This window comes from Saccostrea echinata, unplaced genomic scaffold, assembly GCF_033153115.1.
Source record: "Saccostrea echinata isolate AGI-Se365-2 ecotype Australia unplaced genomic scaffold, CSIRO_AGI_Sech_v1 ptg000061l, whole genome shotgun sequence".
Classification (NCBI taxonomy): Eukaryota; Metazoa; Mollusca; class Bivalvia; order Ostreida; family Ostreidae; genus Saccostrea; species Saccostrea echinata.
This window is the reverse complement of record NW_026889810.1, coordinates 893,030-910,535: the sequence shown is the minus strand read 5'-3', so window position 1 is coordinate 910,535 and position 17,506 is coordinate 893,030. Positions and strand designations below refer to the sequence as shown.

Genomic DNA, 17,506 nt, shown 5'->3' with positions numbered 1-17,506 from the left:
ATTCAATCTCTTTGAAAATGTATATTTCATAAACGTAATTCAATAAATGTTGTGAGGAAGGTGGGACGCACTTCTTTAACATTACCGGCAATGTTATTTTTATTTTCAAAAATACCGCTTTATCAGGACACATCTGTTTAAAGGTAGCGTAGCGTGTCCTGACAACATATATAGTATTACAACTAGGGGTGGGACGATACACAGATCTTACGATACGATACGTATCTCGGTACACATAACACGATACGATACGTATCTCGATATTATGATAAATCATAAAACAATAAAAAAAAAAACTTTGTATTTTATTTCATTTTTGTCTTGATATTAAATCTACAAATTATTCTATACCAAATCATATGTGCTTTGAAATTAATACTTGAAATTCATCAATTTCATTGACTTAAAATTTACAAAAACATTGTTACATGTACAATGTACATATTGCCAAATGTCTATAAACAAGTTGTTTACAAATAGCTGTGTAGTTCATCAAGAACACTATCTAAAAATTCATTTTAAAAAAACATCACATGTACATTAATATTAATTGATGAAAGTCTGTAACCAAGTTGAGTTTAAAAAAATCCACAAGTTGTTTCAAAATTTTAAATTCTTGAAATTAGAGAATCCATACATTGTTATGAGCTGTTAGTACTAGATGGACCAATATCAACTGTTGTGGAAACGATACGTTCTGTATATGTATAACACGCTTTCCAAACTGAACTTTTCTTGTCCCATCTTCCGAGGATGCTTAAAATTGAAAATGATTTACCCCTTATCTACACATTATTAGTTCTAAAGCGTGTTTTCAATATCAATATCATGTCTTCGCTTCATACAAGCCGCCATTTTCCAAGGACAACTACTTTCATTTTCAATTTTTTGATAGGTCGTTCGTGTATCGTTTCGTACCGATATTTTAATACCTGTATCGTAAACCGTATCTTAGAAGAAAATATCGGTATGTATCGTTGTATCGGTATATCGTCCCACCCCTAATTACAACTTTAGTAAAATTCCTGTTTAATTGTTTATATGTTTCACATTAAAAGCAGCGAATCATGAAATCTGAATGCATTTTTAATTTATAAAACGCATAAAAATTAAAAATATTTCATGGTAAATCTTAAAATCATTTAAAATAAAAAAGGGGCGTTACGTACTTACTGTAGTAAGGAATAATTAAGTTATGCAAACTGGACAAGGTCATTATGTATTCATAGCACCTTTGTAGAATGCTTAATTAGTTGTCAAAGGATTGAACATTAAATTATGATCCCGTTAGATATCATGCGGATAGTTTAACGATTAAGAAATATGCAAGAGTAACGCCTGCTGATCTGAACCTGATGACATAGAACGATCTGATATGAATTTGGTATTAAACAGTTAAATGTCCTTATATACCACTCTTAGTTTATATATTTATTTAGAACTTTTTTCTACTGACACACACACGCGCACCCACACACACACATATATATATATATATATATATATATAGATATATATATATATATATTTAAACAATGGAACTATTATTAAAGCAATTGAAAGAACACACACATTGATATACCAGCATGTCATTTTCAGTTCACAAGTTTCAATTACTAGTATCACAACCCCGAAAAATGTTTTAATGTAAACAATAGAGATCATGTCATTTGCTACCCGTCACATGACCAAAAGCTCGTGCAGAATATTCGCGCCGTTAGAACTGGTAAGCAAAGATGGAGAGGATGATTTTATGTGTTATTTTCGCACTATTCAGTGCAAGTTCGCCATTTGCGTGACTTATTTTGGCATTTACAACTGTGCTTCCAACAGATTTTTACAATTCAGTTGTGTTAGACTAGCATCTTTTACTACTGGAAACGTGCGTAAAGTCCGAATTAAGAATTGCAAGGTCAACGTGTTCATTCGGAACGGTATAACAGGAAAACAACGTTATCCTGTAGTGAGGGATAGGTCGGGCATTACCTGTCCACATTTCGGTGTCAATTTTATTCCTTGTTATTGCAATAATAAAATGCCAAACATAAACATAGCGCAGTTTTATCTCGATCACTGGTATACATTTTTCACCATCTTTGACTTTGTTAAAAAAACAATAACAACAAAAATAAAAAGAAATAAATTATCAGTAGCGATTAATATTTATTAAGAAATCAAATATAAAGCGGCAATGAGGGGGTGAGTTCTGTTAACTCTTGAAGGAATTTTTGATCCGCCTTTGACAATTCTTGCATCGGCTTCGTTATCCCTATTACTCATTTTGAAATGACCGAGAGGTTACGAATTCACATTAATTTTGTAGAAATATTTGATGGGGTTGATGTTACACGTGAAGCACCTGTACCTCCCATTACAACAACATCGTTGACCAAGAGTGGGACTGAGAAGGCTCCTTCGACACTGACTGCAGGTAAATTACCTGCATTTCTTATTAGTGGGATTATGCTTCATGTTTTTGTAGTTTAGATGTTTTGTGTTACAATTATACTACCATTTTGCAGAACCATCTGATAGATATGCTACACAAACACTCGAGTCTACGGTAGGGCCGACCATCACATCAACAAAGTGGTTCAAGAGACGCATTCTGTACAATGTCCTTGGGAGTAAGGCTCCTTCTACACTAACTGCAAGTAAATTACCTTTATTTATTATAAGTGGGGTTATGCTACATGTTTCTGCAGTTTAGATGTTATATGTAGCACTACCATTTTCCAGAACCATCTGATAGATATGCTACACAAACACTTGAGTCTATAGAAACCACAATTCTCCAGCCTGGTGGAACGTTGAAGACGATTGAAACCTTTACCACAACCATACAGGAACCCACAAGTCCCCAGCCTGGTGGAACTATTGAAGTGAAGCGTAATCGTTGCCCCAACCATACAGGGAAACACCAGTCCTCAGCCTGGTGGAACATTGAAGACGAGTGAAACCTTAACCATTGCCCCAACCATACAGGGAAACTCAAGTCCCCAGCCTGGTGGAACATGGATGACAAGTTCAGTGTTGACCCCAGGTAAAAACCAGACTGTAGCATTACTGGTTGTACTTATAAAGGAAGATGAAGGTAGCACTTGGACTTGAAACTTTGCAAAAGCAATAAACAGAAAAATGATCCTTGGTTTAGTCTCTTTTTGTAGCAAGATTTAGTGCAATCAGACAAAAACTGTAGGAGAAGTAGCCTTTGAAAACAATTTTACAGAAATTTCGATTTTGAGTAACCATGGCGACATCAATTAACAAAATCAAAAAACATTAACATCAATTATGTATCTCAGTGTAGTCTACTTGTATGCCAAGTTATACTGAAATCGGACAAAAAGTGTAGGGGAGTAGCGTTTTGAAAGTATTTCAAGAAAATTTCTATATTAGTAACCATTGCAACACCGTTCATTGCAATCAAAAACCGATACAAAGAATTATGCATCTTAGTATAGTCTACTTGTGTGCTACGTTATATTCATATCAGACCAAAACTGTAGGAGGAGAAACATTTTGAAAGTTTTTCCCAGAAATTTCTATTTTTAGTAACGATGGCATCACCGTTCATTGAAATCAAAAACCGATACACAGAATTATGTATCTTAGTGTAGTCTACTTAATGTCTTATGTGCCAAGTTATATTGAAATCAGACCAAAACTGTAGGAGTAGCGTTTTGAAAAATTGTTTACAGACAGACGGACGGACGACGGACACCTTACTATCGCATAAGCTCTTCTTGTCTCTGACAAGTACAGCTGGAAAAAAATTATTAAGTTTGTTGTACTTGTACATACTTAAAAAAAAATGTTTCGGGTTTCGAATCCACTGTGGGACGTGGAGACCAGTCCTTCGGATGTGACCGTATAAACAAAGGTCCCGTGTCGCAGTAGGTGTTGGCAGGAAAAAGACCCCTTATTGCTCAATGGCCCTGTGTGCCAGTATAGGTATAAATTTGCAGCCCTCCACTGGCAAGTGGTTGCGTCTCCAGATAAGTGAAAATTCTCGAGGGAGGCGTTAAACAAGAAGTCCCTGACGAGACTGTAGTTCTACTGGTCTGTACGTATAACAAAGGAAAAGTAGCACTTGGATTTAAAACTTTGCAACATGCAGCAATATATAGAATTATGTATATCAGTGTAGGCTACTTGTGTGCCAAGTTATACTGAAACCATATGAATACTGTAGGGGTAGCGTTTTGAAAGTATTTCATAGAAATTTCTATTTTTAGTAACCATGGCAATACCATTCGCTGAAATCAAAAACCCATATACAATATTATGTATCGTAGTGTAGTCCAATTGTGTGCCATATTAGATTGAAATGAAACCAAAACTGTAGCAGGAGTATTATCTCAGATTGTCGTAAAGGATAAAAACACTGGTTATATTAGAGTATTTTTTATTGTGTGGCGCTATTGGCCGCGGTGATAATTGCTGGGGCTACCAAAGGGCTGCCCCCAAGACGACTGTTTGGTCTAACCCCAAAAGTGCCAGTCCAAAAATTGGTACTTGTTCTAGGAAAGTCCTGTGTTATCTGAGTATCAGCCTGAATGTCTGACTACAATATTTTTCCTTTGACACCCAGTGGAATAACAAATATGTGAGTTCCCTAACCTTATTCTGAGGAACTCATATTTGCATCTCATCTGCTTGTTGATTTGTGTTTTAGAAATCAATAGTTATGCATAAAATGGGTATTCTTAATATGGAGGATGCTTCTGTTTACTGATATGGAGATTATATGAAGTTTTTGACTGACAGCCCGGATACAAGATGTTCTGTACATTTGTTGGAATGTATAGAAAGAGAAATTCAAAAGAATGTTTATAAAGTACCAGGTGCTATATTGGGGTCTGTATAACTCTCCTGTCAATCAGACCCGGGAGGAAGCTATAGCCCCAGACGATGATTGGTTAGGCAGATGCAGCCCAGTCGATGGTTGGTAAGGGGGAGGAGAGTCAGATATAGCCCTAGACGATGATTGATATACATATACCCAGGATAAAACTTCACCTTTCAGTCAACTGGATGGTCACTGAAAGATCTGGAAAGGTGACTGCATGAAAGGCAGAGCTCTGACATTCAGTCACCTTTCAACAATCATTCAATCACCTTTCAGTTAACCGAAAATTTCTCGCACGCGAATAAAAGTTGGTTTACAGTACCCCAGCAAATGCATGGTTGTAACAAAACAGTTGGAAGGGGTATAAAGAATGTGTATATAACACAGCTCTAGTGATATGTAATATCATATAGTGCATTAAAAAATGGATGATTGCCCAACATTGTCACCTGTGAGACCTCATGAAGAGGAGGGAGAGGGAAAAGATATTAAGCGAGTCAAGCCATACAACAACTAGATATCATTGAGGTGGTGGCCATCTCAAAGGGCCCCGTTTTCAGCAACGAACATGAAAATGTAAGGTAGCTGAAAAGGGTTTATTTTGAAGAGGAACATTTGTGTACTATTAAGGGATGTGTTTTTGAGTCTAAAGGGATTCTATGTCATCCTTTTTATAAAAAAAATGGCATGAAAATAACGAGTGCTCCTTACCCTCTATCAGAAAATGGCACAAAAATCAGGAATGTTGCATATCCTCTATAAAAATTGTTGCATATCCTCTATCAAAATATGGAAGGAAAATCACAAATGTTTCGTACCCTAAGTCAATTGTAAAGTTTGAGGCTGGACTTAAGGGAAAGAAATTATGCACCGAACAAAGGTTTTAAACAGAGAGGCTATTTTTGACCTTGACCTAAAAACTTCGTTCAAGGTCACTGCACATCCATTGACCAGTGGCACTCGTGAGGGATCTTTTTCGTGCCAGCACCTACTGCGACACGGGACCTCGGTTTATACGGTCTCATCCGAAGGACCGGTCTCCACGTCCCACATTGGTGTGTTCAGTATAATGAAGAGTCAGTTTACTATTTAAAAGGTCACCATCCCTTGTTATAGGGTGATAGGCACATAAAAATGGTGTGTTCAATATATTACATGGTCGGTTCGTTATAACAAATGGTCTCCACTCCTTGTTATAGGGTGAAAGGAACAAGATAAATGGTGTGTTCAGTAAAATAAAATGTCGATTCCGTATATCAGGATTCGGTTGTATCAACGGTTTATTAAATTTAATGAGTTATTAAGTCTAATGAATCATTGAATTCTTAATGATACATTAGTTAATGAAGGCATTAAAGTGTGTTGTACAAAACCTTTATTAGAGTCTTATTAGTTAATGAATCATTAAACATTTAAGAATTCATTAAAGGTCTATTAACATTAGGAGAATATCCCTCAATGCAATGCGTTTCGACTTCCGGGGGCGTTTCCTTTGTTTAACATATACACGTACCAATTATTTAATAAATGAGCTTATAAGACCAATTAAAAGTCCGCCAAAATGGTCGCGGTTTTTAATTATGACGCAAAAAAATAAATTACGTCATTTTATGAAGTCTGTGAGCGTCTTGAAGGTTATAACATAAAGAAACGTCATTTCATAAAAAATTGTGCTACAATGACCGAAGGAATTCAATTTAAATGTAATAGAAATCGGGGGAAAAATTTTGATTCTAGCGAAATTCAACTTTTAGCCGAACTGGTTGAGAGAAATATTAACATCATTAATAGCAAACTAACCAATAGTGTTACCAATGAGAAAAAGAAAAAAGTATGGGATAATATAACAGCGCAAATAAATGCGTTAGGAGTTTCAAGTCGCACTACTAAAGAGATTAAAACCAAATGGACCAATATGCATCAGACGGCAAAAAAGGAATTCAGCTACAACAAACTTTCACAGAGACAAACAGGGGGAGGACCCTGCGCAAAACCTCTTTCGACAGTCAGCGAAAAGATCGTTGATATCTACAAAGATTCTCCAACTTTTAATGGATTATCCGGATTCGAGACTCAGGCACCTGGTAAGTGAAAGTTCTCAATTTGCAAGAAATATAAAATACAAATTACTTATATTAAATATTATATGGACCAGATACAAGGATTGATAAATAAGGGTTTGATTTTTTTTAATTTTCGGTGGGGGGGGGGGGGTATATAAGTTTATCGGAATCAAGTTGCAAAATCATCTATACGTCATAAGAAATATTGTGTAAAGTAATAGTAAACATTTACCGGTAATATAATTCTGCGAAGAGGTTCTGAAAGGGTCAGGCAGTATAGACAAACAAATTGGAGTTTTCTTCCTTTGCTTACAGTAGTTTTCACAGGTGTGCAAATGACAACGATTGACTTGATTAGAATTGGTAAGAGCAAAAATTAATTTATGCGGGCATCAAATTCATTTTTACTCTCATTATAATTTATTTAATTTGTTTTGTTGAATTAAAATTTAGAACGCAAAATTAACATGAAGTTGGGGAGGGGGGCTGTTTGAGCGTCTTTTCTTCGCTTCTCAAGCTTCATATATATACATGTATGACTCTTCCAAAGAACTTCAAAGGGGTCTGGACCCCCCCCCCCAGGTCTGCGCATGGCAATGAGGGTGGTTTGAAATGATGTCAATCTAAAACCTTTATGGTATACTGTAGTACTAGTATTATCTCTTTTCTTTTTTTACTTGTAACCAAAGATGAAAGCAACATCAATTTGATTGGCTCGCCAAATACCGTCTCAATTCTTACTGATCTGCTGATTCCACTTGACCACCAGCAAAATGAATTAAAACTTCAGCCAGAACAAGTCACACCAATCCAGGAGACTCATTGCTCGCCCGATCAGATGGTGGAAGAAATAACCAGCATAGAAAATAAAACTAGTACTGCAGCCACAAGCATGGAGACATGTGTGGAGTCAAGCATGTAATAAAACTTAGAAAATTAGTAATTTAATTGAACAGTTCAACCGTAGAAAATACAATAACTTGCTCACCATTTCATGGTTTAATCATAAAATTACCCCAAATTTATTATGTTTTTTTTTTAAATTTTTTTCTTCAAATGTACATTATAATGCATAGACGTGTATCAATATATGAACTAATACATAATAGATTTATTTAGTTTGGTAAGATCTTCATAAGCTACTCTTAATCATAAAAAGGTAAAGAGCTAGGTTCACTTTATGCATAAAATGGCCCTGTCCTTATATCAATTAATTGACTATCACCCTCTGTCCCATTTAATATATCAAATTAAAGTAGAGACTTAGTGCTTTCATTTCCTTTAACAGAATTTCTTTTTGCGAATCGAGGTATTGGAAAACAGGCTTAGAGAAAATGCAATGTTCTTGAATTTTGTAGAAAACATGCGTATTTGACTACCTTCAGCAAAGAATTAAAATATGAACACAGCTCACGATCCAAAAATTAAAACATGTTTTGTGATCTTCAGAAACAGATCTTTCATTAAGTAATTGCATATTTTGGATCAGAAGTTGTGCTCTATATGAAATATTGAAAAAATGCCTCTACTTTTGGCCATTTTTAAGGGAATTTACAGGATATGGGAAAAATGACGCATTTTGTGACGTCATAATGCATTGACTAGAGAGAAAATTACGTCATGTTCAATAGATACACAGTCACCAAGGGTCCAAGTTATTAATACTGCATTTTCAACCAAAACTGAGCAGTTTCGATTTTTTAGAAATTCTCAGGGCCAAAAGAGGCCCAAACTGGCTCTTGCTCTTTACATACATACGTTAACGCTGAATTTCAATCCCGCATGCACAATCACAACTGTAAAAGTTTACCCTTGTGCATTGTAGGTCAAAAAAAGTGGGAACTCCAAATGATCGAGGTCAACGTAAGAGAATAAGGCCCGAAGATGTTACAAGAATGCAGTACGAAGTTTTGGTAGAACAAGAGAAAAAGATACAGGAGCAAACAATTTATTACCAATTAATGAATAAAAAATTGCGATTGGAGTTAAATTTATCCAATGAAGATTAATAAATATATGAATCATGTTATCAAATAGTTCTTTTTTAAAAGAATTCTAAGCATCAATTTCATAAATTAACTGAAGACTTCGTGTTCATGTTCATGTATTTTCCCGATTCAGTGCGCGCTCGACAGTGATTTCTTTCAATCAATACATCGTAGGCTTTGAACATTTTTCCTGGTTGTATATGGCTAGACTACTACCCTGTGTTGAAAATGATACAAAAATAAAACTCAGTATTTACACCTTTATACGATATAATATTCTTGGTGTCCAAAAACATTATTATCAGTGTATAGTCTAGAGGGTCCTTAACTTGTTCTGTAGTGAAGGTTCTTCAAATTTTAAAATCCTGTTTAAAATTCTGTTTAGAGAGATAAAAACACGTCAGTAGAATGGGAGTATTTAGCCAATGAAGTACTGTCCTATCTAGAAATAATGTTGTGTGATGTAATTCCTGATGTTCTTTCCATCCTCGGGTCCATTGTAATTTCCCTGTATATTTCCATTAACAGTTATATCTTCATCCATCGGTGGCTCGTTGTACATTATAGCCAGGTTATGCAAAACTGCACAAGCACCTAAAGTGTAGTTATGGAAACAAATGCATACATAAATTGTAAAGTTTTTAATTTTTTGATTTAAACTTCATTGTCAAGCTATATTTAAACGCATTTCATATAAGATTATGATGTACATGTAATCCTATTCGTCTGTCAATTTTTCTCTCTGTCACAAATACACTTATACTATAACATAATCTTTAATATGCTCAAAATTTTTAAATGAAAGAGGATAAGGTTCAATATTTTACTTGTGCATACTTTGACCTTTGACTTATGATCTTTACCTTGAAATTTGACCTACAACTCTCTGAATTGCTTCCTTCTCTCTGTACCAGGCGCATGGTTAATTATAAATGAGAGTATATTAACGAATTATATATTTACCAATAATTGTGCACACTCTCTCTGGCTTCATTCTGATTTCAGAATGAAGGACGTGGAACCGTCGTTTCCACCAGCCAAATTTCCTCTCAATGGCCACGCGTGTTTTAGAATGCGCTGTATTAAAGCGCTCCTCGGCCTGAGAGGAGGGTCGGAGGTATGGTGTCATAAGGTATGGTTTACAGGCATACCCACTATCGCCCAATATGATGCCATCATTGATAGAGCGGAAGTTCCGCTCAATATCTTGCTTTATTCCACTCATGTTAAATATGTGGCTATCATGTGTGCTACCTGGCCATCTTGCCACGATGTTGGTAAATTTACCTGTATCAAAAAGGCACAATAACTACAGTTAACCAGTGCTAGGGCGGATCCATGAATTTTACTGTAAGGGGTAAGGGGTCGTGCTAAAAATGTCGAGTAAAAATAATATTGATCAGACAAAAAAAAAAGACTATCCAAACGCGAAACAGCTAGGAAGGGTTGCATACTTCTTAACAAGGTACTCTCCATCATCTTTATCTGACCAACTCATGAGAGGTGCGCGTTTCCCAGGGAGGATTGGGGGGGGGGGTTTATTCCAAGGTTATTTTTGGTTACTTTTACTGTACAAAATGTTTCCGAAAAACTCACAATCATAACTGTATCATAATATGCTTCGGTTCTTAAAAAAGTACTCACTAATATTCAATTTTTATCCTATGTAATGATATTAAAACAATTTTTATATTATTATGTAAATGCAATAACAAAGAATCTCTCTCTAGCTTACGTAAAAAGAAGTATATATTTCATATCAAATCTCATTTTTGCATACCAGCATTATCACAGATAGCTTGAACATTGATTGAGTGGTAGCCTTTCCTATTCACAAATGCTGGTTCATTCTCTGACGGTCCTTGGATCCTCGCATGAGTGCCGTCGATACAGCCTATAACAACTGGAAAGCCTGCTAATTTTAAAAATTCACTCTTGATGCTGGTTAGCTCCTCGTCTGCTGGCCATTTAATAAATCTGGGCGCAAGAGATACCAGTGACTGCGACACTTTCAGAACGATTCGAGAGACTGTTGACTTGTCGACCCCAGTTGTGTCACCAAGAACTTGAAGAAAACTTCCACTGGCATAAAATCTCAAGGCAATCAGAATCTAAATTTGAAAAAAAAATTTAAAATTTGTAGACTTATTTATGCGCAATTTATAATCTGCAAACTGGTTTCATGTTTACTTTTCTGCGGAAAAAATACATAGGTCTACACGCATTATGTTAGATAAGTTAAATTAAAATAAGTTAAAATTATTTATAAAATAATATCCAACAAAATTCCAATTTACACTACTTTATTTTGGTGTGGGTCTAAGAAAAAAAATGGATTTACTACTTTATACTTATGAAAAATAGGGTCGGTTTTAGGCATAAGTTTGTTTTTATTTATTTATTTATTTTTCAAATAAAGGCATAACTTTGAAATGTAATTTTTTGAAAATGGTTTGAAGTTCTTTTATTTTACCCATAATATATATTTTTTCTCTCTGTGCGTTGAATTATTGATAATATCAAAACAATGGATATAAATTTTATATAATGTTCAATCTCTGAAATGATTTTTTTCTCGAGTGTTTCTTGTAAAATGTAAGAAGTATCAGGCATGTAGCATCATTTTTTTTTCAAAAAGGAGTAGGGGTGGGGACTACAGAAAATTATTTACGAGTAAAAAAAAAAAACTTTAACAATAAAAAAAAAAGCAATCCACGTAAATATATTGCGTGGTGGTGGGCGGGAAGGGGGGGGGGGGTTACAGTCTATAGATCTTTAACGTATCATATATATCTATATCTATCTATCTATATATATATATATATATATATATATATATATATATATTATTTGTGATTTTATTGAGACCTATACATGTAGTCCTAATATTATTAGGAAACTGTAACCAACTGTATTTATTTATTGATGATACTTATTTAGATCTGTCCCGCTTTTCTGCTTTTATCAACAGTACATGTATACAATATTAGATCCGCCTCATAGATGATGACGAAAGAAATGACGTCACAAATTGAACAAAGTCTATTTTGGATTCAGTGAATGATTACGCATTGACGCAGTGGGAATTTCTAATTTGTTTTTTATCCATAATTTGATTTTTTACGGAAATAAGCATGTTTATACCTGTAATTCTGTTGACAAAGAGTGTGATCTATTTGTGGAATGCCTTAGTGAAGGTTCCAGTAATGTGACAAGCCGTCCAATATTTTCTTTACGGAAACGGTATCGTTTCCGAATTTCCTCATCGTCCATAGTGTGCAGTGAAAAACGCTCACGAAAGACTCTGTCATTTCTCCGTCTGCCTAGCTGGCAAAACATAAGGCTGGCCGCCATACTTAATGACCACTTAATGAAGCCCCCTTACCTTCATTAAAGTTGAGGAGTTTAATGAAGCTTTAATGCACCGATTCGTTCATTAAAAGATTGATACAACGGAATTTAATGACACATTAAAAATGATCAGTTTAATGAAGCTTTAATCACTCATTAAATATTGATACAACCGGATCCAGATGGTCAGCACTCCATGTTACAACGTGAAAGGCACGAAATAAATGGTGTGTTCAATATATTAAACGGTCGGTTCCTTATAATATGTGGTCACCACTCATTGTTATAGAGTGAAAGGCACATATTAAATGGTGTGTTCAATGAAATAAAGGGACGGTTTACCATGTTAAATTGTCAATGCGCTTTGTTATAGGATGAAAATTACATAATAAATGGTGTGTTCAATATAACAAAGGGACGGTGTACTATGTAAAATGGTCACCATTTCTTGTTACAAGGTGAAAGGAGCAAAGTAAATGGTAAGTAACACATTACAAAAGATGCATCAAGTACATTCATTGGTATGCAGCTTATTTCACACGGTTGATGGATTGATTGATTGTATGCTGTTTAACGTCCCATTCGAGAATTTTTCACTCATATAAAGACGTAACCATATACCGGTGAAGGGCTTCAAATTTTGACCTTTACTCGGCACTTACGGCCATTGCGCAGTGAGGGATCTTTATCGTGCCAACGCCTGCCGTGACACGGGGCCTCGGTTTTCAAGGTCTCCTCCGAGAGACCCGCAACTTTCTCTTCAAAGTGCCGAGTGCATGGCGAAGGAACAGTTGCTACCCATTTTTTATCGACTTAGGTCAGTCGCGGCCGAGATTCGAACTCACGACCTCCTGATCACGGAGCGAGCGCTCTACGGACTGAGCTACCGTGAACGGTTTCACATGGTTGAAAAAACACATTAAATCGTGGTATTGATGATTAAATTGATATCATATTTCAATTAGACGGTAAAAAAATGAAGCAATGGGCCAATACATGAGACCATCTGGTCAGTGTTACATTCCACGTTGCGTTTTCATGATTAAGTTGGTATTAATGCCATTTTACAGAGTGCATACTCTGAAATAAACTTTGCTTCAAAATGTTAACATGGTTCTATTTTAAATTTAATCTGTAAAACTACTCATATACCGAGTGTCTGATAAATATCTTATAGTCGTTAATTTATGTTAAATGGTTAAGTAATAGAGAATAATATTAATCAGTGCTTTTTCTACGTTATAAAGTGATTATTAAAGAGCACCGAGTACTACCGAGAAAATAAATGGTGCACATTTCAAAGCAGCAGCAACGGTTCGGAACCTCTCAAATTGTAGAACGCGGGAAATCGAAGATGGACGCGGTACTGAAAGACTCTGACGGAAAGATTCAGTTCTGAAAGAATTGATCTATCAATTGTAAGTTCTGTCTCCAATGGGGAGTTAACCAGACTTGGAGTGGCAACCATTGGAGATCGACATCGGCTGAGAAGACTTTCCGACGCTTCTCTGGCCTAGCCTATTTAACAGTTTATCATAGATTTGTTTTTTTCAATTTAAATTTAAATAAAGAAGACGTTCAGACCAAATTGATTTATCATATTTATAAACAGGATTTTTTATCGCATTTCTGGATGTCTCATGTCGATTGTTATAATTCCCCGGCCCCGTTTAGCCCCCCGTGTCGCCACAGCACAGGCACATGAACTAGAGTGACGATACCCCCTCCCAATTAACAAACGAATAAAAATTGTAAGAGACTATATTTTCTCAGAATTATGAAATTTCCCTTCGAATCACTTCCACACTTGGTACTTTGAAATAGAAAAAGTACAATCTGCTTGCATAAAAATATCGGTGTGATTGACAGGGAAATCTAATATTTTTGAGAAAATATAAGATCACTTTTTTTTTCAAATTAAGGGGAGTTTCAATCCCTGATAAAGGCTTTCTATCTGTAGGTGTAGGACCTGTTGAGTTTTTCAATACTTGTATGAATTCAGACCTGTAGGAAGCAATTTCAATTGGGGGAGGGCACAGCTATATATTTTGAGTTGGGGGGGGGGGACTATCCACTATCAAAATTCCTTTGACAGGCAAAAAAAAAGGAGTCATCAGATGTTTTTATTGACGGGGCTTAAGCAAATACACTCCCTGAAACGTTCTACTTTCCAATTTTTCCGTTCGCTCACCGTTCGTTCATCGTTCGCTCTCCGTTCACGGTTTTGCGTTCTGCGTTCACCGTGCGCTCGCGTTCACTGTTCGCTCTCCGTTCGTTCACTTTCGTTCACCTTGCGTTCAGCGTTCACTTATCATTCAGTCGTCACTGTCATTCGGAACTCCAAAGTGAAAGGACTTATCTTTTTTGTAAGTAATGATTTACAGGATTTGAAATTTAATAATAAACTTATCGTGTTTAAAGGATCATTACTTCATGGGAACAAATTATCTACAATATGTTTTATTATTATTCTAACTTTGATGTTATTTATTAAATTACTCTGGAAAATTGTGTTGTTATAAGTATATACCTATGTAAATGCTGAAAAATTGAATTTAAATACGGGAAATATACGGGTACTTCAAGCACTGCAACATTTTGTTATTATGTTAAAGACGACAAATCCTGAATGGAGAGATAATAATCCATGGCAATTAATTTACCAACTGCAGCAAAATTAGAAAGTATTTATTTATTTACTAACACGTGTTTTTTTTCAATTACTATAGATATACATTATAAGAACTAGTTCTGAGAATTATAAATAGTACTGCGGATATCCAGTTAATTGAATATCTTTAGAGCGAATTAAATTGATAGTGGGGTTAAGAAATATTTATTTAAATGTAATGCACTACAATTCATACATAAAAGCTATTGTTAGAGAGAACAAAATCCTTTCTTCACAATAACTTTATATGTTTGCCGTTCGATATGATTAAGAACCCCCCCCCTTTCCACCTAAATCGGTTACTTAGCATTTCCAGTACATGTATATTTTAATTAATATTTGTAAAGAAGTTAATCCGTCCGGGACTTGAAATTTAAACTACCCGAGGATGCTTCCATATAAATATAAGAAATGGCTTTGCTGTTCTTGAGCAGATTTTTTTCCCATATATTACCATGGTAAAAATTTGATCCCCCATTGTGGCCCCTCCCTACCCCATTTGAACAAACTTGAATCTACATTACCTGAGGATGCTTCCAAATCAATATGACTAAACATGGCTTTTCTGTTCTCGAAAAGATTTTTTCCTATATATTCCTTTGTAAAATTTTGATCCCCCATTGTGGTCTCACCCTACCCCTGGGGTTTATGATTTGAACAAACTTGAATCTACACTACCTGAAGATGCTACCATATCAATATGACAAAGCATGGCTTTGCTGTTCCTGCGAAGAAGAATTTTTTCAAGTTGATCTTCCATTGTGGCGCAACCCTAACCCTGGGGGTGATGATTCGAACAAAGTTGAATCTACACTATCTGAGAATGCCTCCATGTCAATATGACCAATCATGGATTTGCTGTTCTTGAGAAGAAGATTTTTAAAGATTTTTCCTATATATTCCTAATGATGTAAAACTTCGATCCCCCATTGTGACCCCACCCTACCATCGGGGGTCATCATTTGAACAAACTTGAATCTACACTATCTGAGGATGCTTCCATATCAATATGACCAATCATGGCTTTGCTGTTCTTGACAAGATTTTTAAAGATTTTTTCCTATATATTCCTATGTAAAACTTTGATCGTCCATTGTAGCCCCACCCTACCCCTGGGGGTCATGAGTTTAACAAACTTAAATCTATAGTTCCTGAGGATGATTCCACATTAGTTTCATCTTTCCTGGCCCAGTGGTTCTTGATTTTTAAAAGATGCTATTAATTTTTCACTAATTTGTAATTATCTCCCATTGGAAGAGGGCATGGCCGTTCATTTGAACACATTTGAATTCCCTTAAGCCAATGATACTTTGTGGCAAGTTTGGTTGAAAGTGGCCCAGTGGTTCTTGAGAAGAAGTCGAAAATGTGAAAAGTTTACAGACAAACAGACGCCAGACAAAATGTGATCAGAAAAGCTCAGGTGAGCTAATAAACATATTAGTTAAATCTGATAAGGATATTTGACAACTGTTGACCTGACCAGCTTCAATCCTGCGTACATGAATGATAAATGATGCATAAGAGAATGGACAACTGTTAAGTAACATTTGATATATAATGGGAAAATAATTAGGTCCAATGCTTTGGCTTGTTTGGGTGTTTAGCATGTTTCCCTGTTCTAAGACAAAATGAAGTTTCCAAAATCGAGTTATCGCAAGAATTTTATTGAACGACTTGACCAACAAGCCTTGGCTAAATCAAATACTGTCTGACGCCATGACGTCTGACAATCATAAACAGAGAGACATCCAAATTCGTCATAGGTTGAAAATGGTCATGGAGAAACAATCTATAATTAGATCGTGTAAGGACACGGAATAAAATGCGTCTTTTTTTCAAGGCACCGGGGGGGGGGGGATTTAGTGACGGTTCATTTACAGTCATATAGAATATCCTTCCGACACAATTACCTTACTTAATAATTTCAGGGTATTAAATAAACTTTGCTTAAATTCGAGTTTTTCTTTCCTTTAATTCCTACATTTTTGTTTGAAAGTAAAATCCGGAAATAATGCTTCTATCAATAAAACTTTATAATTATTACTGCAAAGCGGAGTACCGATAAATAATTTGTACATAGTTGATCCTTTTTCTATATATTCCCTATATTCCCTTAACATCAGAGGCAAACGGGGAATCAATGTATTTAAGTGAAACATTTATTTGGTTTAGAGTATCGCCAGAAATATAAACTGTACCACGCTTTTTGTTGCGATAGATTTGTTTTCGGGGGTAAAGTCAAATAATCATTAATATGTGGATGTCTGACTATTCTTAAAACCTCTTTAGATTGATTGATTGAATGTATGTTGTTTTACGTCCCTCTCTAGAACTTTTCACTCATATGGAGACGCCACCACTTGCCGGTGGAGAGCTGCAAATTTTGTCCTGTACTCGGCACTAACGGCCATTGAGCAGTGACGGATCTTTTTCGTGCCAGCATCTTCTGCGACACGGGACCTCAGTTTATACGGTCTCATCCGAAGGACCGGTCTCCACGTCCCACAGTGGGATTCGAACCCGCGACGTAAGGATCAACTCCTTACTTCGCGACTCTAGAGCAGACGCTCTAACCACTGCG

At 35.7% G+C, this 17,506-nt stretch overlaps 1 protein-coding gene across 1 annotated transcript; it reads right to left on the bottom strand.

Annotated features, from left to right (window-relative positions):
* Positions 1–9,345: 9,345 nt before the first annotated feature.
* Positions 9,346–12,257, bottom strand: LOC133175154 (putative nuclease HARBI1). The gene is made up of 4 exons (XM_061310274.1): positions 12,048–12,257; positions 10,684–11,014; positions 9,867–10,190; positions 9,346–9,497 (listed from the first exon to the last, which is right to left on the bottom strand). The coding sequence occupies exons 1-4, from the start codon at positions 12,255–12,257 to the stop codon at positions 9,346–9,348; spliced, it is 1,017 nt and encodes a 338-aa protein (XP_061166258.1).
* Between the last annotated feature and the right edge of the window lie 5,249 nt (positions 12,258–17,506).

Coding starts and splice junctions, on each gene's coding strand:
- LOC133175154 (XM_061310274.1), bottom strand. CDS start 12,257: ATGGCGGCCAGCCTTATGTTTTGCCAGCTAGGCAGACGGAGAAATGAC. Junction 11,015..12,047: donor CTTTGTCAACAGAATTACAG/GTATAAACATGC, acceptor TTTCAAATTTAG/ATTCTGATTGCCTTGAGATT. Junction 9,498..9,866: donor GAGAGTGTGCACAATTATTG/GTAAATATATAA, acceptor ACTACACTTTAG/GTGCTTGTGCAGTTTTGCAT.